A 25,991-nucleotide genomic window follows, 5' to 3' on the forward strand; every position below is an offset into this window, starting at 1 on the left:
AAATAGAACTGGATGTCATCAGCATACATTTTAAGGATGATTTCACCAAGGGACAGCACGTTGATGAGAAATAGGAGGTGGCAAAGATGGATCTCGGGGAGGAACACCAGAGGTCGTGAGGCAGGAGCAGGAAGACATGCCATCGCAGGGTAATGCTTCCATGTAACAATAACGGACAATGGAAACATCAGGGATAACTACAATTTGTAAGGTTTGTTATTTTGCATCGACTGTGCATGTTAGCATGTATTTACAGAACCATGGTGAATGGATGGAGGTCACAATAAAGATTGGCCATGAACTAATTGAATGCTGGGATAGGTTTTATGGAGCTCTTTAACTAAAAATAAAATAAGCTCAACAAATATACACACGTTCATAAATAGTACTGCCACAGGTACAAAAACATGTTTCTGAAAGAAGAAACATCAGTCAATTCTGATTATGATGTTGGCGATTACAACTCTGAACTAATGCCCTTTATCCTTTCTTGAAACAATTGAACTCCGATTGAACTGAGGCTGTTAATTTATCAATTAAGATTGTGACCTAAATTGAAAATAGCCACACTTAGAATGCATTGTGCATAACATTGCTGACTTTACAGCAAATCCTGTCACCTGATGATCTGCTTTATGGATGGAATGTGTTTCAAGTATATTGGAGGTACCAAGTGTTTTTATTGTGTAGCAAATTTCAGTTGCACTCAGGATGTAGCTGAATGCTGATCAGTGATGCTCAGGTTGCAATGTTTCAATTGTTGGACTACAGTCGCAGATCTCCTTTATCATTGGCAACAATGAGCAGCAGCAGTAAGGTTGTGAGCATTGCCGTTGTGAGTGCCCACGTGTAGAAAGTTTTTATGAAGCAGTTGGATAAGTTGACATCCTTGTCAAGTGAAATGCACATAGAACAAAGAAAAGTACAGCTCAGGAATAGGCCCTTCGGCCCTCCAAGCCCGTGCCGACAATGCTGCCCGTCTAAACTAAAATCTTCTATACTTTCTGGGTCCATATCTCTCTATTCCCATCCTAGTCATGTATTTGTCAAGATGCCCCTTAAATGTCACTATCGTCCCTGCTTCCACCACCTCCTCTGGCAGCGAGTTCCAGGCACCCACTACCCTCTGTGTAAACCTTGCCCATTCGCACCTTAAACCTATGCCCCCTAGTAATTGACCCCTCTACCCTGGGGAAAAGCCTCTGAGTATCCATCTTGGAACTGACAACTCGATTCCTTCATCTGGAGTAGTGGAAGGCAAAAGTGAGGGTGCACAGCAGGGGTTGCTCACAGTAGGACAGAGGGACTCAAAAGGGAGACGATAAAGAAATGTTGAGCCACAAAGCTAGTGCAGCAGTGAGCACAGAAGAATAGGGCTCCAGCAACAGTGCAAAGAAAGAGGAGGTTTTTAGGGATAAACCTGAGTGAATATATGGTAAAATATAATGGATTGCTGTATCATTAGGTTTTTTTATTCATTTATGGGATGTGGGCTGGACCAGCATTTATTGTCCAAACATAGTTGCCCCTGAGAAGGTGGTGGTGTGAGCTGCCTTCTTGAACCACTGCAATCCCTGAGGCGCCAGTATGCCGTTCGGGAGGGCATTCCAGGATTTTGACCCAGTGACAGTAAAGGAACGGCAATATAATGTCAAGTCAGGATGGCGAGTGACTTGGAGGGGAACCTCCAGGTGGTGGGGTTCCCACTTATCTGCTGCACTTGTCCTTCCAGATGGTAGTGGTCATAGGTTTGGAAGGTACTGCCTAAGGAGCCTTGGTGAGTTCCTGCAGTGCATCTTGTAGATGGCACACACGGCTGCCACTATTTGTCAGTGGTGGAGGGGGTGAATGTTTGTGGAAGGTATGCCAATCAAGTGAGCTGCTTTGTCCTGGAAGGTTGTCGAGCATTTTTGAGTATTGTTGGAGCTACACTCATCCAGGCAAGTGGAGAGTATTCCATCACACTCCTTCCATCACTTGACGGATGATCAAGAGTAGACTGATGGGGCAGTAATTGGCCGGGTTGGATTTGTCCTGTTTCTTGTCTACAGAACGTACTTGGACAATTTCCCATGATGCCAGGTAAATGCCAGTGTTGTAGCTGTGCTGCAACAATTTGGCTTGAGATGCATCAGTCTTCAATATTATTGCTAAAATGTGAAGGCAGGACTTAGTCTCTTCAAGGACTGTGCAGTAGTCACTCCTACCGATACTGTCATGGACAGATGCATCTCTGACAGGCAGTTTAGTGAGGATGAAATGAAGTATGTTTTCCCCTTGCCATCTGCCGCAGTTCCAATCTAGCAGCTGTGTCCATTAGGACCTGGCCAGCCTGGTCTGTGGTGGTACTACCCAGCCACTCTTGGTGATGTTTCCCCACCCAGAGCATATTCTGTGCCCTTGCCACCCTCAATGCTTCCTCCAAGTGGTGTTCAACATGGGGTAGAACTGATTCATCAGCTGATGGGGGACCATAAGTGTTAATCGTCAGGGGGTTTCCTTGTCCATGTTTGACCTGATGTCATGAGACTTCATGAGGTCCAGAGCCGATGTTCTGGACTCCTCGGACAACTCCCTTGCCTGTATACCACTGTGCCGCATAATGTGAACCATTTTAACTTATTTGGTGTCTCATTACACGAGATGCCATTTGAGAGGACTCCTGAAGATTGTCATTGTTCACCCTGCAGCCAGGCACGTCAAGACTCCAGTGGTCATCCAGTTCATTGACTGTGGCATAGCCCTGTTCACCATTGGATCCCAAACCAGTATTGTCACAGCCCAATGCGATCCTGACACCACAAGACACCATCGTCACCACATGTGACTGCAGCAAAGTAGGGGCCAGTGACTGCCCTGCAGTTGTGCTTTACCTGGGCAAATGTTAGGGCCAATTTATTTTAACTTGGGGAGAGGGGGGGGGGGGGGGGGGTGGGGGGAGAGTAGTTTACCCAAAGGAATGATAGAAAAATATAATTCTCTGTAAGGCATGAGAGATTTATCACACTCGGAGGTTTCAGTTAGTGCATGTGGGAGGGAATGTCCTTTTTAACATTACAGCATCAAACAGGTTGTCAGAACCATTCCGGCAGGAGCATTCCATGATGGCTTTTCAACAGGTTTGTGAGCACCATGTTTTCTTCATTCTTTTGAGTCATTTCAGTCATTAATTCCGAAACACTTTAATTGGCATGAGTTTACAGTAGGCCAAAGGTGTAGCATGGCCTGCAGAGGTACGGAGGAATGCTGGAATCAAAGTATTCAGGAAGCAAGTACTGCGCCGCAATCTCTAATGGGAGTAATAATTACAGCACAACCAGTTTTAAAAGGAATCCGATGGGAAAATGTCGCAGCAAAAAATTCTGATAAACTTAACTGGTGCCAACAGGTAAAGTACACAAGCATAAGATTTTCAGTGGATTATAAATATGAAATGATAGTAGTTCGTTTTCAGCTGCTAAGCCTTCACCGTGTAATAAGAACACAAGATATGGGGGTTGGCCCCTTGAACCAACAAGGGCTTGGCTGATCTGATCTTTGTTTTTTTAATGTCTGTGGACGTGGCCTTAACGCAGATTTATTGTTGGGAATGTCAATGAAGAGGCACATGTTTCTCCTGGCCTGGCACGTTGGCACTTTATTCACACCACTACATAAGAGGTGGCAGACTGCCTGGAAGGTTTGAGGAAGTCAACAAGTAGCGTGGGCGAGAGAATATTTGCTGATGTCAGCTGCCTTTTAAAAGGAGGTCAGGGTGCAGATAAACCAATTGACATGGTGTCATTTAACCTCCGAAACCGGAAACTCACAAGTTACCATCAGCTGTATCTGCTGGGTACCCCGCTTGCCCGTTTATGCTCATGTTGGCAACCACTAGCGGTTTCGAGGGGCATAGAGTGAAAAGCCATCTCCTTCCCGTCTTTGAGGAGGTGTATGTGAAGCACGTTTTTCTTTTTCCATCACAGATACAATCCTGGTTTAAGTCTCTATCCTTGTGTTTTGGCGTGATGGCTGCATGCAATTCCTGACAGGGATGTGTCTGCTTTACTGAACAAAGACACACACACGCAAAATAAAGTCATCTTTCATTTTCTCAATCTTAATAAGGTGAATTTATCCCTTAATAGTTTTTACATCGCAGTGTAATCCCTTGAGAGTTAGAAACACAGCCCGAACAAGATGCCATTCTGTGCAAATCTGAAGTAAATAGTATTACTCTTCCTCGCATCCAGCAAAGTGGTGTGTTTCTCTCTGGCTATAACCAATGAATTTGTCAGGGCAACATCAGATTCAATACATTTGCAAGCCAGTAGTGTGACAAAAAGTTAAAAAAAAGTGCTGCATAAATCAGCTCTCCCTGATTCTCCCCCGAGGACTTTCAAGACATGGTAAATGGGCAGTGCAAAAGAGAAAGGGGCCTTTACTGTGATAACAGGCTTGACCTCACTCTGTGAGATGCATCACAAAATAGGGGAGCGAAACACTAAGTATCTTAGTAGTTGGTGTGGAAACATTAGTAAATCCTTTGGGAGAAGGTCATTCCACCAGCCCCAGGTTTTCCCAGCAGACTGCCGTGGATGATGAAGCGATCAAAGGAGGATGCCAGTACATCATCAGAACCTCATTATGCACCATTGTGCATACACAGCTGCTGCAGCAGCATTAGAAAATTTGGATTTAAATTCATCAGGGCTCCCGTATGACTTTCTTGTCAGCCCTGTCGTCGTTGCTGTGAGAATGCTGTGTGTGCAGCCCCCTCCCCCTCCTCCCTCTGCTGGTTATAATGCTATCCATTTAACAGACCATTTGAAAAGCCTCGTCAAGCCACCAGGGTCAGTCCTTTGGTGTGCATTAGGGGGCTGACATGCTGTAATGTTGGGCTAGTTGTGATTTCATGGGACATGTTTATGAAGATTGATACAGCCAAGGTTCAGTGTTAACTTTTTCCTGTCACTCTGCATTAGTATGCTTGTGTATTGGTTCTAGCATTGATTTATGAAACGGCTGCTCCACGGCAGAATTATCATAGCAGCCCTGTTGCTGTTTTCTGTAGACATTATACAACAGCCATAAGAGTATCAAGCAATAACTATAATCATGTTCATAATAATCCTCCTCCTGGGCTCCCCATTGATTTGCTATGCCTGCAGAGATTGCAAGAAAATAGCCTCTCCAGTGATTTTTCATTGAAGGCAATTGATCAGAGGGTTGCCACTAATGCTAATAATGTTTGTCACACATCCATACTGCATTCCGCAGTCAGATACCGAGAATTCTGAAGTTCCATTAAATTGTAGATGAAGTGATTTTCAATTGAAAGCGAGTGAGACAAGCAATGCGCACGCTAAGAAATAGACACGTACAACAGGCTGATGTATGAATTTCGAATAGGTGAATATATTAGGTCCACCCCCCACCCCGACCCCAACCCTGACTGCTTTAGGATTACTGAAATGGTGTGATAACTTAATTCTGAGTGTAACTGATGTTTTCACAGCCCAAAGATATTGTGGCTAATCATAGAGAAAATAAAAATAGTGCCCATCTGTCACTGCTTGGTGTCCATTGGCGCATGGTACATTTTTAAAGAACTCTCCCGTTTTAGATGGAATGCCACTACGCAAATTTTGCCCAGCAATGAAAGTAACTTATTAATCACTTTTTCGTTTTGTTGGGACGAGGCATTCATGCAATTACAACCATCGCTGCTGTGATATTTGTTGGGCAAAGGCTTCAAGTGCATCTGCATTTAGGACCACTTATACCATCCACCCCTTCATTGAAACAACCTTATGATTCCATTAAATTACCCTGCCTAACTATTTTTCTTGCACCTTTCTCAGCTGTTCTCTATGCTCAATATTTACTTATTTGTTTGCAGTTATGTCCGGCTACTTATTTCCAGATGGTAATTATATATTAGTTGGATTTAATTGCAGGTGGGTGGTAGATATTAACTGGGGATTCGCTTGTGCCCCATAAATATATAACTTTGCTAATTTAGTTTATTTGGTTCCCCAAAAGTGTATAAAAGGTGCAACTGTGGTGTTTGGGTTCGGAGGCACTTGCTTGCAAACTTGTAAATAAACACATATAAACGTGTTTTACTCAATTTTGCTCCATTTATATACTTCACCAACTGGCCCTCTGGGGTGTAACATGGTCGCAGATGATAGTTGTGTAACTGTGAAGGTTCGAAGCTAACAAAAAAAAATAAGAAAGCTACTATCCCAGTAGCCATTGTGGAAACTGACAGAAATCCAGTGTAAATTGACACAATCTGGTTACCCTCCAATGTTCTTAGAATCTGAGTCAAAATATGTATGAGTAGTGTAAGAATTAAGACAGCATGTGGACAGGGGTTACGCACCAAAGAAGAAACAAGATGTTGTTGCTTCCCACGAGAAGTAAAATCACAAGTATTTTGTGAGCTGGACGCCATGTCAGTGGGACAGTGGTGAAGGTTCTGACCTCCAACGAGAGTTCTTGGATTAAATTTTCATGAAGGATTATTTGTGAGGCAAGGCCAGAATTTGAGAGATTTTGGAAAATAGGTTGTCATTCCTTGGATGAATATACCATGGACTTTAACAGATTGAGTAATTCAATTTGGGGATCCTGGGACCAGTATTAGCTTTTATATTGCTGGATCGTGTTGCCGTGTCTCATGTGTTATGCTTGTTTTAACTGGTGTTTCATTCTCAACATAAAGATCCTTTTGGGTCAGATGTCTGCTGCCTTGAAAAAAGTCCTGGGGAAAGTAGTTTCTTTCCCCTTTGTGGGGAACAAATGGACACCCTGCAGTAAAATAAAGAATGGAGGGCTTCACGCCCTAGGCCCAACTATCTTCAGCCATTTCATCAATGACCATACATCCAACGTAAGGCCAGATGTGGGGATATTGGCTGATGATTGTAGAGTGTTCAGTACCATTCACAACTCCTCGGGTACTGAAACAGTCTGTATCCACATGCAGCAGGACCTGGACAATATTGAGTCTTGGACTGATAACGTGCACATTCCGTGTGTCAGACAGTGACCATCTCCAACAAGAGACGTTTTAACCATCTCCTTTTGACATTCAGCAACGTTACCACGACTGAATCGCTTACCAAGCAACACCCATTGACCAGAACCTTAACTGGACTGGCCATATAAGTACTGCAGCTACAAGAGCAGGTCAGAAACTTCACTCACCTTTGGACTCTCCAAAAACCATTCCACCATCCACATGGTACAAGTCAGGAGTGCAATACTCACCACTTACCTGGAAGAATGGAATTGCAAATCAAGGAACTCCACACCATTCATGACAAAGCAAATTGCTTGATTGGCATCCCATCAAACAATTTCCTCCTCCACCAATGTAGAGTGGCAGAACAGTGAACCATCTACAAGATGCACTGCAGCAACTTGCCATGGCTACCTTGGTAGCACATTCCAAGCCGTGATCCCTCTGAGTGAGAAGGGCAAGGACGGGCTACAATCTGCAGGTTGCCCTCCAAGCCTCGCACTATTCTGACTTTGATCTATATCACCATTCATTCTATGTATCTGGGATAGTTCCTGGAAGTACCTTCCTAACAACACTGGATGCGCCTGTAGCAAGTGGACTGTAATGCCTCATGAAAGCAACTATCGAGCATCTTCACGGGCAGTCAGGGATGGGGGGAAAAAATGTTGGTTTTGCCAGCGACACTCCTATCCCATGGATGAGTAAAAAAAATATTGCCAGGTTTTGAAATGGTTCCAGATGAGAGTTTAAGGTGTCAATACAATGGAAGGATTAAGGAATGTTCGAATGAGGATGGGAGAGCCTTTAGCAGGTCTGACTATTGCAGCAGAAAGCAGAATCGAAACAGCCGTGATAACCAATGAATCCCAAGAATGCCAAGGAAATAGTTCATGGGTGCTTGAGGCATGATTCAAATGATCATTCTTTGGGAAACTGCTCAAATATCTGCAGTAACACATGAATACGGGAACTCTGAGGAAGAGGATGAAGATAACGATAAATCTAAATAAATTGTGTTGGTCAGAAGGAGTTGAAGTCCTGTGATGAATGTGTTGTTTGTGGACATGGTCAAACAGTGCTTGCGCTTCCACAGCATGTGGAACTGATGGGTTAAAGTGTTATCTTGATTCACCTAAGGTATGGGGATTGATGCAATGTTAAGGAATGTAAAAGTACTACTTGCTTTATGTTTGGTGATGACAGCATATTGATATCACGAAAGAGAATTGCAATTCCACATGAACTAGCTGATGTAAACCATTTTATAAGTACTGATGTTGTTTCTAGTGACAAACCTATGCTGTTGTCGGCGCAACATCAAGGGCCGAAGGGCCCGTACTGCGCTGTAGTGTTCTATGTTCTATGTTGAGTAAACCTGTGAAAATGGCACAAATTAAACTTGATGCGGGACACAAAGGTTAGATGGCTCCATATCTGCCGTATTCCCAGAGCCTATAGTTTATGCATTGTATTAAAAGCCCTTGTCAACATCACAGGCTCTTGGAATATTAGGTCTAAGCATTAACCACACTGCCTTGTGTTTTGTGTCTGTAAAATTCCACTGATGCTTGTAACTCGCCCAAGCAAGCATTCTTATTGTGTGTGCTTTGGAACAGAATAATTGTATTCTGTGGCATTCATGGCAATGCGTCAGAACAGGTGCCAATCCCAACATACAAGCACCTTCTAGCAGTTGGGGGTCAGTACTGAGAGGCAAGTACCTTGGTGTGACGATTCTTGAATTCCCAAATCCAGGAACTGAAGTCAATCATTAATCTACCGCTTAGTGCCCAGCCACAAATCACCTGGTTTGTCCTGTATCCCTGATCGGCCCATGACGTTTGTAAGGTCCTTCCTGTTTATTCCCTTGGTTCTCCTTTTATTTTGCCGTTACATTTTTGATCCATGGATGATTAATGGCCATGTCTCTTTAAAGCAAGCAACCTGAATCTTTCATCCAGACGTTACAGGGGAAAACTTTGCTGGTTTGAACAGAAGCTTGCAGACGTGCCGGCACCAGTGAGAGAGATGAGTTTGTGGCACTATTTGATTGATTGGCTGGTGGCCAATGAATTGGCCCAAAGGGCTGTGCTGTGCCTGGTAACAGGTGGTGATTGGATCCTATCTCACTGGCATGTGTTTGAGACCCACGGTTTCAGGTTTGATTCTGGAGGCTCAGAGAAAGGATTCTGCTCCCTTCCTCCAGAAAAGGCTGATCTGAATCAGCTAACTCTCTCTCCGGAAGGCCTGTGAATCTTGTATATAAGAACATAAGAACTAGGAGCAGGAGTAGGCCATCTGGCCCCTCGAGCCTGCTCCGCCATTCAATGAGATCATGGCTGATCTTTTGTGGACTCAGCTCCACTTTCCGGCCCGAACACCATAACCCTTAATCCCTTTATTCTTCAAAAAACTATCTATCTTTACCTTAAAAACATGTAATGAAGGAGCCTCAACTGCTTCACTGGGCAAGGAATTCCATAGATTCACAACCCTTTGGGTGAAGAAGTTCCTCCTAAACTCAGTTCTAAATCTACTTCCCCTTATTTTGAGGCTATGCCCCCTAATTCTGCTGTCACCCGCCAGTGGAAACAACCTGCCCGCATCTATCCTATCTATTCCCTTCATAATTTTAAATGTTTCTATAAGATCCCCCCTCATCCTTCTAAATTCCAACGAGTACAGTCCCAGTCTACTCAACCTCTCCTCATAATCCAACCCCTTCAGCTCTGGGATTAACCTAGTGAATCTCCTCTGCACACCCTCCAGCGCCAGTACGTCCTTTCTCAAGTAAGGAGACCAAAACTGAACACAATACTCCAGGTGTGGCCGCACTAACACCTTATACAATTGCAACATAACCTCCCTAGTCTTAAACTCCATCCCTCTAGCAATGAAGGACAAAATTCCATTTGCCTTCTTAATCACCTGTTGCACTTGTAAACCAACCTTCTGTGACTCATGCACTAGCACACCCAAGTCTCTCTGAACAGCGGCATGCTTTAATATTTTATCGTTTAAATAATAATCCCGTTTGCTGTTATTCCTACCAAAATGGATAACCTCACATTTGTCAACATTGTATTCCATCTGCCAGACCCGAGCCCATTCACTTAACCTATCCAAATCCCTCTGCAGACTTCCAGTATCCTCTGCACTTTTCGCTTTATCACTCATCTTAGTGTCATCTGCAAACTTGGACACATTGCCCTTGGTCCCCAACTCCAAATCATCAATGTAAATTGTGAACAATTGTGGGCCCTACACGGATCCCTGAGGGACACCGCTAGCTACTGATTGCCAACCAGAGAAACACCCATTTATCCCAACTCTTTGCTTTCTATTAATTAACCAATCCTCTATCCATGCTACTACTTTACCCTTAATGCCATGCATCTTTATCTTATGCAGCAACCTTTTGTGTGGCACCTTGTCAAAGGCTTTCTGGAAATCCAGATATACCACATCCATCGGCTCCCCGTTATCTACTGCATTGGTAATGTCCTCAAAAAATTCCACTAAATTAGTTAGGCATGACCTGCCTTTACGAACCCATGCTGCGTCTGCCCAATGGGACAATTTCTATCCAGATGCCTCGCTATTTCTTCCTTGATGATAGATTCCAGCATCTTCCCTATTACCGAAGTTAAGCTCACTGGCCTATAATTTCCTGCTTTCTGCCTACCTCCTTTTTTAAACAGTGGCGTCACGTTTGCTAATTTCCAATCCACCGGGACCACCCCAGAGTCTAGTGAATTTCGGTAAATTATCACTAGTGCATCTGCAATTTCCCTAGCCATCTCTTTTAGCACTCTGGGATGCATTCCATCAGGGCCAGGAGACTTGTCTACCTTTAGCCCCATTAGCTTGCCCATCACTCCCTCCTTAGTGATAACAATCGTCTCAAGGTCCTCACCTGTCATAGCCTCATTTCTATCAGTCGCTGGCATGTTATTTGTGTCTTCCACTGTGAAGACCGACCCAAAAAACCTGTTCAGTTCCTCAGCCATTTCCTCATTTCCCATTATTAAAACTCCCTTCTCATCCTCTAAAGGACCAATATTTACCTTAGCCACTCTTTTTTGTCTTATATATTTGTAAAAACTTTTACTGTCTGTTTTTATATTCTGAGCAAGTTTACTCTCATACTCTATCTTACTCTTCTTTATAGCTTTTTTAGTAGCTTTCTGTTGCCCCCTAAAGATTTCCCAGTCCTCTAATCTCCCAGCAATCTTTGCCACTTTATATGCTTTTTCCTTCAATTTGATACTCTCCCTTATTTCCTTAGATATCCACGGTCGATTTTCCCTCTTTCTTCCGTCCTTCCTTTTTGTTGGTATAAACCTTTGCTGAGCACTGTGAAAAATCGCTTGGAAGGTTCTCCACTGTTCCTCAACTGTTCCACCATAAAGTCTTAGCTCCCAGTCTACCTTAGCTAGTTCTTCTCTCATCCCCTTGTAATCTCCTTTGTTTAAACACAAAACACTAGTATTTGATTTTACTTTCTCACCCTCCATCTGTATTTTAAGTTCCACCATATTGTGATCGCTCCTTCCGAGAGGACCCCTAACTATGAGATCATGAATCAATCCTGTCTCATTACACAGGACAAGATCTAGGACCGCTTGTTCCCTCGTAGGTTCCATTACATACTGTTCTAGGAAACTATCGCGGATACATTCTATAAACTCCTCCTCACGGTTGCCTTGACCGACCTGGTTAAACCAATCGACATGTAGGTTAAAATCCCCCATGATAACTGCTGTACCATTTCTACATGCATCAGTTATTTCTTTGTTTATTGCCTGCCCCACCATATCGTTACTATTTGGTGGCCGATAGACTACTCCTATCAGTGACTTTTTCGCCTTACTATTCCTGATTTCCACCCAAATGGATTCAACCTTATCCTCCATAGCACCGATGTCATCCCTTACTATTGCCCGGATGTCATCCTTAAATAACAGAGCAACACCACCTCCCTTACCATCCACTCTGTCCTTCCGAATAGTTTGATACCCTCGGATATTTAACTCCCAGTCGTGACCATCCTTTAACCATGTTTCAGTAATGGCCACTAAATCATAGTCATTTACGATGATTTGTGCCATCAACTCATTTACTTTATTCCGAATACTGCGAGCATTGAGGTAAAGTACACTTATGTTGGTTTTTTTACCTCTGTTTTGAATCTTAACATCTCCAGTTTTATTCCTTTTGTTATTACTGGGCCTATTCACTGTGCTCCCCTCAGTCACTGTACCTTGTACTGTCGCCCTTATGGATTTCTGACTATGTCTTCTCTGCCTTGCACTTTTCCCCTTACTTCCTTTTGTTTCTGTCCCTGTTTTACTACCTTCCAACTTCCAGCATTGGTACCGGCATCCGGTAGTTATCTGAAACTACCGAGGCCTGGATACAAACCACAAACTGACAGAAAGGTTTGAAGTGAAATCAAGTGACCCAACAGGAAATCTCGTGAATACTGCATTTCTAAACTACAGAGAACCTGAATGGACCTACAGAGAAGGCCATTCCAGGGTACAAACAGGGATTTGAACCTGCAGGCATGCTGTGAAGAAAAGTGTGCTTGCAAAAAATCACCTGAAACAAAGATTATTTTCCCTCTCATTTACGATTTCTACACCACAGCCCCCACCCCCCACTCTGTTTGTCTGTCTTATGGTTTGTGTGTGTGTAGAAAGTGGGGACACGTTAAAGTGGGAAATAGGTATCAGTTAATAATGGCGGCACGGTAGCACTGTTGCTTCATAGCACCAGGGTCCCAGGTTTGATTCCGGGCTTGGGTCACTGTCTGTGCGGAGTCTGCACGTTCTCTCTGTGGGTTTCCTACGGGCGCTCCGGTTTCCTCCCACAAGTCCTGAAAGACGTGCTGTTAGGTGAATTGAACATTCTGAATTCTCCCTCTATACCCGAACAGGCGGCGGAATGTGGCGACTAGGGGCTTTTCACAGTAACTCGCAGTGTTAATGTCAGCCTACTTGTGACAAAAAAGATTATTATAGTTAAGTTTATTTGCTGCATATTACATTATAGTTCTTGTTATAAATAAACAGTAATTGTCTTTAAACGTACAAACCTGGTGACTGTAATTATTGGGCAAAGACTTTTACACGAGTTAATGGTTAATTCACTTGTATTTTGACCCCGGGGTACGAGGAGCTGGAATTGGCGGCACACTAGCACATTATTGATCAGAATCACTCTGTGCAACGCCAAGCAGAGCTTTAATCTGCACGCCATCCAAAAAGTTGCAAAAATTTTGATTTAATTTTTAAACGTTTTCTTTCTCCTGAAGAAATGAAACTGAGTCTGTGCTACTGACAGGCAACCAGCCGGTATCTGTAGTGAAATTGTGCAACACAAACTGCAGAGAGCATTACATCTTAAATGAAACACTTAGTGCTGATCTGCAAATCCCACTAATCTCATTAAGAAACTAGCAGGACAAAAGGTTTTCGGGGGCTTCTTGTAAGCAATCCATTTTCGTTCTGTGTGACTTAATTTATTTCACATTATAAATAATAATACCAGAGTCACGCAGATTAGATTTCCTGTTTTCCTCCTTGAGCTGCTGCTGCTCAGTGATTTATGTTAACTCCTAAGAAATATTGTTGGAAAATGTTGCTGGTTTCTTTTCTGGTGGTAGTTCACAATACCTTCCGGATCTCGGGCACAGGGAAAATATGCTCGGCATTCAGCAGTAGACAGGGATTACTTCCTGACTCAGAATGTGCATCCACAGAGGACAGAACGTCTACAAATAAGCTGACTGTGCACTCTGATAGCTTAGACAAAGGGTCACACAGACTCAATGCCAACTCCCTTCCTTCTCTCTCCACAGATACCGTCAGGTCTGCGGAGATTGTCCAGTATTTCCCCTGCTTTTATTACATAACACTTGCCGCACAGACTCATGCCACTCACAGAATCACAGAAAAATACAGTGCAAATAAAGGCCCTTCGGTCCATTGAGTCCACACTGCTGCATGAAAGGCACCTGCTCTGCCAATCCTAACCCCATTAGCTTGCCCCATAGCCTCGAATGTTACGATGTGCCAAGCACTCATCCAGGTACTTTTTAAAGGCTGTGAGGCAACCCGCCTCTACCACCCTCCCAGGCCGTGCATTCCAGACCGTCGCCACCCGCTGGGCATAAAGGTTTTTCCTCAAATCCCCCCTGAACTTGTGTCCCCTTGCGACAGACCCTTCAGCGAAGGGGAACAGCAGTTCCCTATCCATCCTGTCCATGCCCCTCATAATCTTGTCCACCTCGATCAGGTCGCCCCTCAGTCTTCTCTGCTCCAGCAAAAACAACTCAACCCATCTGGTCTATGCTGTTGATTCTCCATCTGAGCCTCCCTTCTTACTCTAATCCTAACTATTTCTATCCCCTTCTCCCTCATGTATTTATCTTGATTCCCTTATAAGCCGCTAGCCCTCTGCCTGAACCACTGCCTGCGACTGTAAGTTCCACGTTCTAACAACTTTCTTGGTAACAGGCTCCTCCTGAATTTTTTATTGGACCTATTCTTGGCTGTCTTGTATTTATAGCACCTCCCACAAATTGAAATATATTCTGTACTTTTACCTGACCAAACTGCTTCATCAGCTTGAAGACGTCACTCGTCTTCTTTCCTGGAGATAGGGGCTCAGCTTGTCCAGTCTTTCCTGACAGCTGTAGGGCGGGATTTTCTGCGCTGCCCGCCACATGTTTTTGAGCGGCAGAGGCGATTTCCAGTTGAATGCCGCCGGCAAACCCGAGGTGGGGGGGGCACCAACGGTGGGACCGGAGGATCCCATCAGCTTGAACAGCCGGTAAATTCCGGCCACGGCCTCCCAGTTCTGGTCTCGTCCTTGACCATTTTGGTTTTTTTTTTGTGCCGCCTTTCGTGGCTGGATATTCTTTTTTTGTAATATAGAGATCAGAACTGTTCAAAGTACTCTAGGTTTGGCGTAGACCCACGGCCCTCAACACATTTAAACCAACTTGCCTGCTTTTCAAACCTGTCCCTGCAGTAATAGGCCCCTCCGATCAGAAGCTTGGCTTTTTGCTGTCTCAAGAAAGGATAGACTGGCTGTTTTTATTTGGGGTTTTTCTTTTTGCAAAATGCACAGCAGCAGCAGAACAGCCTTTCCAGGCGTTGGAGAGCAGTTCAGAAGAGTTGCACTTCCGGAATTGTGGAATCTCTAACCAGCTTCCTCGCGGGTTACTTAGCGTTTTGATCCCAGTTCACCAGCCTAACCTGCCTTTGATGGCTAAGTATTGCCTGTGGCAAGTAATTGCAATTAACCTGCATTTCTGACAGGTCACTGGCTGGTTAGTACATTGCTTGAAAATTTTAGACTTGGGGCGGGGGGGGGGGGGGGGGGGGGGGGGGGGGGGCAGTGCCAGGCTATTTAATTCTCTTTTCTTAAAGGTTGCTTTACATCAGTGATTAAGGCCTGATTTGTGGATTGTGATGCACACACAGGAAGTGCAGGACTTATTTTGAGATGGGAACTAAAATAAAACACAGGACCAAGGTAGGCAGGGATTGAGACTGAAAAGAAGTACCATTCTGCACATGTTTTCAATAAATGCCGTGGCAGCCATCATTTTCTATCCTTGCACGCCTGTACTGCCAAACATGTCCGAAGCTACTGATCATTGCAAATCCTGCACGGGATGCGTCATTTCTTTATCATTTTGTTTTGGGACTTAAAAAGTAATTTTGAGATCTAAATTCTCCCGTGGATCATGTCACGATAATGGAGGAAGACCCCAAATTACCTACGGACGTGGGAACTTTAAAATAAGGCCTGTGGCTTCAAAAATGGACCGACAAGTCAGAGGTGGCTGAGGATGTAAATTCAGCCAATGGTTGAATTGCTGGTGGATGATGCTAGAAGAAAGACGATGGAATCACCCCCTGCTTTCAGACAAGGACCCATCAAAAGCAGGAAAGCCAGACAGAGACTAACTGCAATCCCCATGTGGGGATAATGGGAGCTAATTAGCTTCTCAACAAGAATGATAATTCTGTGAAGAATACCCCAGTCCGGTTTGTGGACTTTCGCCTTTCCAGGGGTATTCACAGACTGGGATAGAAGCCAGTGCTGGGTGGAACAGCATGTGGGTCATGAGGAAAGATAGCAACAGGCCCCGGCAAAAGTTTTTGCAGGTAACTCACTCTCTGATTGCTGAAGATAGCCAGGTCAACAAAACCATAGCTGAAAAGGAAGCTCCTCAGCTAAGCCACTAAAACACTGGAATCTCAAAAAACTGACTAGTCACCTTTTAAAGTCAGCGCTAGCAGAATCACATCGCAACAACTACAACCATCTACTCCGCATTCACAGGTTGAAGACTATACTTTTTTGGACTTGATAATCATTTCTAAACTGTGACTGTATGTGCATGTGCTTAATCATTTATCTCACATTTAGCAGCTAATAAACTCACCTTTTCTTGAACTCAAGACAGCCTGGTTACATTGGCTGCTTTTGAAACAGAAATATATTGGGCTGGGTAAAGGTATGCAGATGGGAAGGGATCCTTTTTGAAGTAATCTTGTTTCGACCAACCAAGGGGTTGAATAAAGAAAGAAGCCAATTCACCACCTCCCACCCAGAATAACACATTTGTGGAACCTTATCTGGGGACAGTTCGTAACAATCATATATAACCATTATTCTAATTTGTGATAAAACAATCACTTCTGTTCTTAGATATTAAACTATTAAGCACTTGACATGAGAACCTGTTGAACTGTGTTTTAAACTTATCCAGAGAATATTATTTTATTTTTATTTCTCCCCCTTTTGATCTAAGTACTTACTCTTGCAATGCACCTGTTCCTTGGGCTCCACTCCAGTATCACCCAAATGAGTGATGTTCACACATGAGTCTTGATATTATGTGTAAGCAATGCCATAGTGCGGGGAAGTACGAATTATTAAATGGCTTCAAGAGGGGGATGGATATATTTCTGATTTTAAAAATGGGTTAAAGGGATATGGGGAACAGGTAAGGAGATGGATTTGAGACCAGGAAGAGATAGAACATAGAACAGCACAGAACAGGCCCTTCGGCCCTCGATGTTGTGCCGAGCCATGATCACCCTACTCAAACCACGTATCCACCCTATACCCGTAACCCAACAACCCCCCCCCCCCCCCCCCCCCCTCCACCCTTAACCTTACTTTTTTTTAGGACACTATGGGCAATTTAGCATGGCCAATCCACCTAACCCGCACATCTTTGGACTGTGGGAGGAAACCGGAGCACCCGGAGGAAACCCACGCACACACGGGGGGGACGTGCAGACTCCGCACAGACAGTGACCCAGCCGGAAATCGAACCTGGGACCCTGGAGCTGTGAAGCATTTATGCTAACCACCATGCTACCGTGCTGCCCAAGATCTGATTGAATGGCAGAGCAGGCTCCAATGCCTACTTGTGCCCCGAATTCCTATGTTCCTATGTATTCAACTATGAAAGGCACCGGAGCTGAACCTGATTCTGTCCCTCCCCAAGAATCCCGCACTTAACTTCCAAGCGAAGGGATATTGTTCAGGAGTAACTCATTCTTTGTTTAACCTCCTCTGACAAGCATCGGAACTCCAAGTCAGAAATCCACTTCATTTTTTTCTTTAAATCACAGATGGTCCTGAGTGAGCACCAGGGCCTGTAATTCAATCTCTGGATTCAGATGATGCTGCAATCAACTAATGCGTTATTCATGCCATTTTTTGACATCATGTGAATTTCCCAATTAAATTACAGCCTTGTTACTTGCTCCTAGACCATCAATTATACCCTTCCATGTCTTTCAGCATTTGAAGTGTTAGTTGATTTGTTTGAAATGAAAGGATTAACTTCTGTGATCGACAAGCCAGCCAAGTTACATTTTCCGTGTTCTACCATTTGATAAAGTTTAATTTGTTGTGAATTTGTCTGCGTCTCATGTAAATAAAAGTAACTTAACTTATAAATAAAAGTAACTTAACTTTGAGCCCTAGATCTTTAGCGGCTTGCCTGTTGCAGTATCAGAAATGATCCTGGGTCCCACGTTGTTGTTTTGTATTCTGATTCTTTGCCTTTTGCTGATGCTGAAGTAAAGGTTAATGTCTTTCAAATGATGTACAGTGTATGCGGCCGATACAATCAGATCTGCTCTCGTGTGTGCACGAGCTAATGGTTCATGCAAACAAAATCATTGGGAGTTGCTTTGCACGGAAACGGGTCTTCCTTTTTTTTTGCTTCACAAATGAAAACCAAGCCTCGGACGGTGCTGCTTGTTTATTGAAACAGTCATCTTACCAGAAATGCCCTTTTTTCCACTTTCCTGCAAGTAAACTTGTGCATTACGACTTGGATAGCAAGTGGATGAGATCAATACCTCCTGCGCTCCGAGTGCAGTAGTTCTGAATAATGGAGGAGTTTGCTGGAAGAGGGTGTAGAATGAGCAATTTGCTGACTGTTTTGCCAATGATTGGTTTGAGTTCGAATGTGGAAAGTGGTTATGGACTCTTGGAATAAAGTGGTTAAATCATGCCCAATGGGAATGCATGAAGCATTAAATGGCTCCTGCTTTCTGGAAGCCTCTGTTCTGGTGAATGTCCGGTTGCAATCGGCTTTTAATTTTTGAGGAATATTTAATTGATTTGGAAGGATTCAGTGAGCACAAGCTGGTGATGTGTTCTTTGTTCATTAGCGTGCAGCTGTAAAACATGGTCGACTGTAAATAGGAGGAACAGTCAGACTTCAAGCTCAGATACATGAATAATTTGCCCCAGAGTTTAAACATCCTTGATGTCGTTTATCTGAACAAAATTAACTGATATTGGCAATTGGCTTTGTATCAGTTGCTGCTGTTCAAACTTTTCCATTCTCTGATTGTGTTATCAGCACCAAATGTTTGAAACAATCTGCATTTCAATCTTTTCTCGCTCCTCCCAAACTTATTGTCACCTCATGCCCACTTCTTCTCGATTCATCTGAAATCCACTCGACTTCGGTGCAGTGCACCATGAGCTTTCGCCCAGGATTCCCGACGAAAAGAAAGACCCCTCCCAAGAAGCCTCGGCAAGTTATCGAAGAACTAGTTCTGACGGACACGCCCAGCAGGATCCCAGCTGAAATCCCTGGTCAGCGCTGGTTTCTTCCTGGGCGTGGAAACTGGCCAGGTTTCTCCCTCCTGACCATTTTCAGAGAGGTCCACTGGAAGAGCTCTTGTGTGTGCTCATCTGATGAGGTCAAGATTAGTCTCTGCTCAATGGCCTGCCTGCAAATGTCCAATTCGTGGGTAAAGAATGGCCTCCCAGGACCTCTCTGACAGAGGTGGAACGAGAGGAGGTATCAAACAACCATGATCAACCTTTCGAGCTCATTTTGAAAATGTGCTGGCAATTCTTTACTGGCAGTGGCATACCATTTAACTGGGCAGTTAGCTTTTTAGAGCTTTGTGACACTGATATTCACCGAATGAGTTACAATTCTGTCCAAACACTTGCTCCGACAAAGAACAGAATAAATCTTTTTTTTTAATTCAAATTTTCAACAAGTTTTAACCATTAAAAACAAAAGAAAAACAACAGTAACCTCCCCCCAATACAGAAGCAATAAATAAACAAAAATAGTTAACATAGGAACAAATACACATATCCAATACAGGAAAAAGGACAAGCCCACCCATCCCCCCCCCCCCCCCCCCCAATCCCCCCCCCCCCCCCCCGGGGTTGCTGCTGAAATTGACCATCCTCTACTGCTCCGCCAGGAAGTCTAGAAACGAAACGGTTGCCACCGCCGGAAGAATCCTTGCACCGACCCCCTTAGGGCAAACTTGACCCTCTCCAGCTTGATAAACCCAGCCATATCATTGATCCAGGATTCCACACCCGGGGGCCTCGCATCCTTCCACTGCAAAAGTATCCTGCGCCGGGCTACCAGGGACGCAAAGGCCAGAATACCGGCCTCTTTCACCCCCTACACTCCCGGCTCCGCTGCAACCTCAAATATTGCGAGCCCCCAGTCCGGTTCAACCCTGGACCCAACCACCCTTGACAACGTCTCCGCAACAGAACAGAATAAATCTAACCTACATAATTCATGGAAGGAGCCAAGGATTCTACCATCAGCTGATCACTCATCACAGCACATCACTCTGACAAGGATCTCTCTATCTCTATACCCTGTATATTTTAGTTAAAATGGGGAGAATACACTTGCCATTCTCTCAAATTGTGAAATGGCACACAAGATGACACTCTCGGAAATCGCACATTTGAAAGCCGTGCTCCAGCGTGATCTTCGGGGTGAATTGTCTGTTTCTGTTTTCGTGGGGAGTTTCACTCCTTTGTCTTTATTTGCGGGATGCAACAATTAAACAGATACTGTCCTATGCCTGGCCAAGTACGTAAGCCTCAGGGTTTTGTTTTGGTTCTAAGGTTTAGCGTTTCCTTGTCTTTGTTTGGAATTCCGAACACATGAATCTTCATATCAAATCCCTTTTCCCTGATAAAGAATATAAATTGGCAAGCAGCTCAAAATAAATCAGTTCAGCTACACCTGCAAGAGATTTTGAGTTCCAAAAGTCAGATTAATACAACTAATTCTGTTGTCTCAGAGCTGTTGTGGGGAAGGCAAAATCTAAAACAGAATTTCAGAATAAGGAGCAAAATATTAAGCTGACCTTGGTGGTGGTGCACTGTATTCGAGCCTTGTCAGGCAACACAGTAGATGGATGGATGGGTATGGCGGGAGGGTGGAAGAACTCTGGGGGCACTGCTGCCTCACAGCGCCTGGGGACCCCAGGTTCAATTCCAGCCTTGGGTTACTGTCTGTGTGGGGTTTGCATGTTCTCCCCGTGTCTGCGTGTGTTTCCTCCAAAGATGTGCAGGTTAGGTGGGGTTGCGGGGATAGGGCGGGGGAAGTGGGCCCAGGTAGGGTGCTCTTTTGGAGGGTCGTTGCAGACTTAATTGGCCGAATGGCCTCCTTCTGTCGTGTAAGGATTCCATGGATGCGGTTTATGCCTTTCTTCAACCACTTCACTGCCTGGCTCGGCCAATGTATTGGAAGAACTGTGGGGAATCGATATTTCCCAACAAGCGATGGGAGTGGAGGTCAGTGAGGAGAATTGTCGAATAAGCAACGGATTTGCAATAGATTCCTTGCTGTACATTTGGCTGTAATTGACACTTGGCGTAATGGACCAGCTAACGGAGAACAAAGGGTGATTTGCTTTCTCCTTGGCAAATGGGAATTGAAATTCAATCAGCCTTAAATACTGTCAACATTGTCATCAGTTGGCGGCATGGTGGCGCAGTGGTTAGCTCGGCTGCCTCAAGCGCCGAGGATCCGGTCCCGGGTCACTGTCCGTGTGGAGTTTGCACATTCTCCCCGTGTCTGCATGGGTCTTACCCCCACAACCCAAAAGGATGTGTAGGGTAGGTGGAATGGCCACGCTAAATTGACCCTTCATTTCAAAGATTATTTTTTAAAACATTGCCATCAGTAGTAGCAGCAGCTTCTTTTATCTTGTAATCTCTCAAGCCAGTTGTTCATCCAGACCGTTTTTCTTTGTTTCCTTCCAATGTGGCTCAAACTGTTAACAGAATCAAACACGTGACTCTCGGATGGTTATTCCCTAAACATTCAAGTTGCTCCGATTTTTTTTAATTTAGCGTACCCAATTCATTTTTTCCAATTAAAGGGCAATTTAGTGTGGCCAATCCACCTAGCCTGCACATTTTTGGGTTGTGGGGGCGAAACCCACGCAAACACGGGGAGAATGTGCAAACTCCACACAGACAGTGACCCAGAGCCAGGATCGAACCTGGGACCTCAGCGCCGTGAGACTACAAGGGCTAACCCACCGTGCTGCCCACTCAAGTTGCTCAGTTGACCATCCCCCTGAGAAAGTACCCACGTTCCTCAAACTAATCATTGTTCTTGCCATGTGATTTGTTTATGATTTCTGTGCCCCCGCCCCCCCCCCCCACGGGGTCTCTTTCCGAGTGTGCAGGACCTGAGACATTAGACTGTCCATTACAGAGGCTGTCGAGTGGCTCAGAAAAAAATCTTCCCTCTCCCTCTCAAAAAAAAAAGTATCTACTTCCCTTGTTAAATGGGTTCTGCTATTGATGGAGCATTCTATCTCCTGAACATAAAATTAATCTCCCTCATCTTTCTCCCTTCCCCATTCAGCTTGTAATTTCAAGTGCGCTTCCAGCTTTAAAAATCAAATGTGTTTAAATTTTTCAACTAGATATAAATGTTTTTAAAAGATTGTGCTGTAGCAGTTTTTAAGGATACTGATGGTCGCTTTCCTCACCATATGTTTTGGAATGAAATTATAGAAATATACTTTTTCAAAGTGCCCCTCAAGTGCTGCTTCGGGTCCGTTTGTTAACACGAATAGGAATGGCCTGGGCCTGTTTCCTCATTTCCTCCTTTCTTCTCAATATTGGAAAGCAGCTTACGACGATAAGTGGCTCGTTCATGCGTGCCTTTCACATCCGCCTGGGATTGAGTTGACTCCATTTCTGGTGTTTCTGGACATTTGTTCTGAGTGCTGGATTGAACCAGCTTCCACGTGTGGACAAACAGATGGAAGTATTTATCATTAAGCGTCACCGTGGGAATTCAGGCGTCTTGTGCCTAATACCCCGTTTAAACTGGAGCTGTAAATTCACATTTGTGCTGAGATTGCAGCTCAATGGCAATAACTAGGGAGGTATGAAGAGTGGGAGAGCTATGTTCACTGCCTGGATTAAAATTTCCAACCTTTCTTCTCTCTCCCTCTCCCTCTCTCCCCCCCCCCCCCCCCCCCAAAACCCCCCGGGGGGCAGCACAGCAGGCAATTGGCATTGCACTGGTATAATTAGTTTTGCTTGGTGTAACACCCATTTCTGATCTGCAGATACCAACGTTAAACAAAAAATGCATCTTTGTAGGTTGCTTGCGCTAAAGCAAGTGATTACCAGGTGGGAGCCTGTTCGGTTTGAATGATTTTATGTGCAGATGAACCGAAACGCGCGGTACTGATGAAGTCACAGAACCAAATGGTGAAGCTTAACGTTTTGTAGCCAACCTTTGCGTTCCCCTTGTTGAGATTGCGGATTTATAATCACTGTCGGACATCAGATCACATTCTATTCTAAAATAGAAAATAAATACGTGCGTGTGCAGGCTTTTATTCTCAGACTCAAGAGCATGAGCAGTGACTGATTTTTTTCCCCCTCCTTGTCCCCCTCTCCCCGACCAGCCCTGCCTTAAGCTCATTGCTTCACCACAGCTGAGGTCAGCTTAGTTTGGAACAGAATAGTGATCAAATCTGGCGCTTTCAGTACAAATGTTACCGTGTGGTCATTACTTATTGAGGCCTGGGCGATAAAGAGAAATCTGTACGTATTTAAGTTTTTGCCTTCCCGAGCTAGCTCGGTGCAGTGCTTCAAGTCAGTCACCGAAACTTGGTTTCAGGGCATTGAATTTTGTCATTGGCGGTAGTTCTTTGTTGATTGTCCAAATGCAATGTTGGGTACGTACATATTGCATTGGTGCAAGCCTCTGTTTGGGGAATGTCATGTCTTTACATAAAAGGCGTTGGCTCGTACATAATCTAATATTCCACCTCTGATACCCGTGCCTTTCTTCATTCTAATCTAATCCTTCCTGTACTCGTTTCTTTCCCCCAGGAGGTACGAGTCGCGACCCGTCTGTGCTGAGCTCCAAGAGGATGTCCTCCGCTGCTATCAGAAGAACCCGGACCAGACCCTCAGCTGCTCTGCATTGGCCAAGCAGTACATGCACTGCATTAACTATGCCAAACAGGTGAGAGCAATCCTGCCAGTCACAAAGCTGGGCGCGGGCATGGAGGAATTGGACCAGATGGAGGGGGAGGGCTGGCGTTTATCTACCTTAATGAACTGAGCTTCTTTTCTGAGCCCTCTTTTACAATCATTTACTGATAAAACTGGAACTTTATCACTTCACCGTCAAGACACTCTGTTCTTTTTCTATTTACATTTTTTTACACATATGTCTAAGCTCGCCAAAAAGGTCAATTCATAAGCTTTCCCTTCTGAGTCGCGTTGTAAATTGACAAGATAAGATCTGGTGTGACTGCTGCTTACCAGGCTGAGAAATGGCTATGACCAGTTGGACAGAGTACCAAGGGATTGTCTTTTCTGATGGAGCTGTACAACATTACGAACCAGAGCTTTCCTGACAGGGGATGATGAGTCAAGGAACTGATTTTTTAATATAGAATGTACAACACAGCAAGAGTTCCTTTGAGCCAACTGATCCAGTGCTGGCGATTTGTGTCCCAATGCAAGCCTCCGCCCACCTTATTTCATCCAACGCGAGCGGCAGACCCTGCACGCCTGGTCCATCTCCCTCCTCTCCCAGTACAGGTGCCAGTATATTTAACATCTCGTCCACCGAGCAGTTGTCGAGCTATGCTTCTGATGAACGCTTGCAGGACTTGTTTATTCAATTACTGCACTTATTTTCAGCAGTGTTATTTTCGAACTGTCCAGTGTCCCTGATTGCATGGAGTACGATGGAATTGAAATGATGGAAGTGAGGAAAGCAGAGAACTGATTGTGACCTGAGTAACTGATTGTGTCATCATGTAATTACTGTGGGAGACTGGAAGTAGCAGTTTACTCAGAAATAAAGTCATGCATTAAAAGGAGCAAATTCAGAAAAGGTGCAACATATCTGTCTTCATCTGTAAACGATGTGGGCCGTTTATCAGACAGAAACATTGTTTTTCTACTGGACAAGTGTCCAATAACATTTTCAAAATAGATGGGGAGGGAAAACAAATGTGTTATTATAATTATTATTATTGTCACAAGTAGGCTCACATTAACACTGCAACTAAGTTACTGTGAAAATTCCCTAGTCGCCACACTCCAGCACCTGTTCGGGTACACAGAGGAAGAATTCAGAATGTCCAATTCACCTAACAAGCATGTCTTTCAGGACATGTGGGAGGAAACCGGAGCACCCGGAGGAAACCCACGCAGACTCGGGGTGAACGTGCAGACTTCGCACAGGCAGTGACCCGAGCCGGGAATCAAACCCGGGTCGCTGGTGCTGTGAAGCAACAGCGCTAACCACTGTGCAGCCGTGCGGAATCTGTCGTGAAATATCTTATTGGCCAGGATCGGATCACGCAGTAAAAAATAAACGAGGTTAATTCAGACTTTGTGTGACTGAGGAAGGATTCTCCGGCTCTCGTTGGTTCAGGAGATGCCCCATTACGTGCAGGGTTCCTACAGGTTCACGGTCCGATGTGAAGGGACCATGTTGCTTTGAAACGCGAATGACGACAAAAGCTGCTTGAAGTGCAGAAGCCCACAGAAAGTTTGTGGACATGCAATGAGCATCCAGTGCCATTCGTTCAGTGCTGATCACAACATCCAGTTGGTTATTGTAACCTTGGCTTGGTCCCAGTCTGTATTCCAGTGCTGGGCTGGCAGTAAAATAAGAAAAGATTCAAAACAAGGTAATCTGTTGAAAATCTCACTGCAGACAAGTAGTGTTAAGTGCAGCAGTACATCAGAGAAAACATTCATTGTCTATTGGCATTGATTATTGGGATGGAACAACTCTTCAATCAAAGTAAATAGAATTAGCAAATCATTACTGAAGGAAGCAATGATCCTTTCATGGGAACAGATGTATTTTTGACTCTTTAGTACATTAGATCTGCTCTATTATTTTCTTGCCAACGGTGCCCCTCTCCTTTATATCCATCCTCTTAATTCTCTCTGCTCCATATCTCTCGCTGCCTATCCAGCAGCGAACGCTTCCAAAGTAATTCATTTGCTTAAAGCAGTTTGGCCAGTCATGAGTAAGAGATAGTCACCGTATAAATCAACGTTATTTCTTTATTTCCTAAGCACTTGCCTTTCTTTTATGTATATCAGTTGATGTATGTGCAATCGGGGCAGCGTG

General features: G+C 44.4%; 1 protein-coding gene across 2 annotated transcripts in view; it reads left to right on the top strand.

Moving 5' to 3' along the window:
- Positions 1-25,991, top strand: part of chchd3a (coiled-coil-helix-coiled-coil-helix domain containing 3a) — a 320,225-nt gene that overhangs the window by 288,796 nt on the left and 5,438 nt on the right. For both annotated transcript variants that reach the window (XM_038811813.1, XM_038811814.1), the window contains one exon: positions 23,717-23,852. In XM_038811813.1, coding sequence (XP_038667741.1) covers positions 23,717-23,852 — 136 coding nt within the window. The remainder of the gene's footprint in view (positions 1-23,716; positions 23,853-25,991) is intronic.

Source organism: Scyliorhinus canicula, chromosome 11 (genome assembly GCF_902713615.1).
Source record: "Scyliorhinus canicula chromosome 11, sScyCan1.1, whole genome shotgun sequence".
Taxonomy (NCBI): Eukaryota; Metazoa; Chordata; class Chondrichthyes; order Carcharhiniformes; family Scyliorhinidae; genus Scyliorhinus; species Scyliorhinus canicula.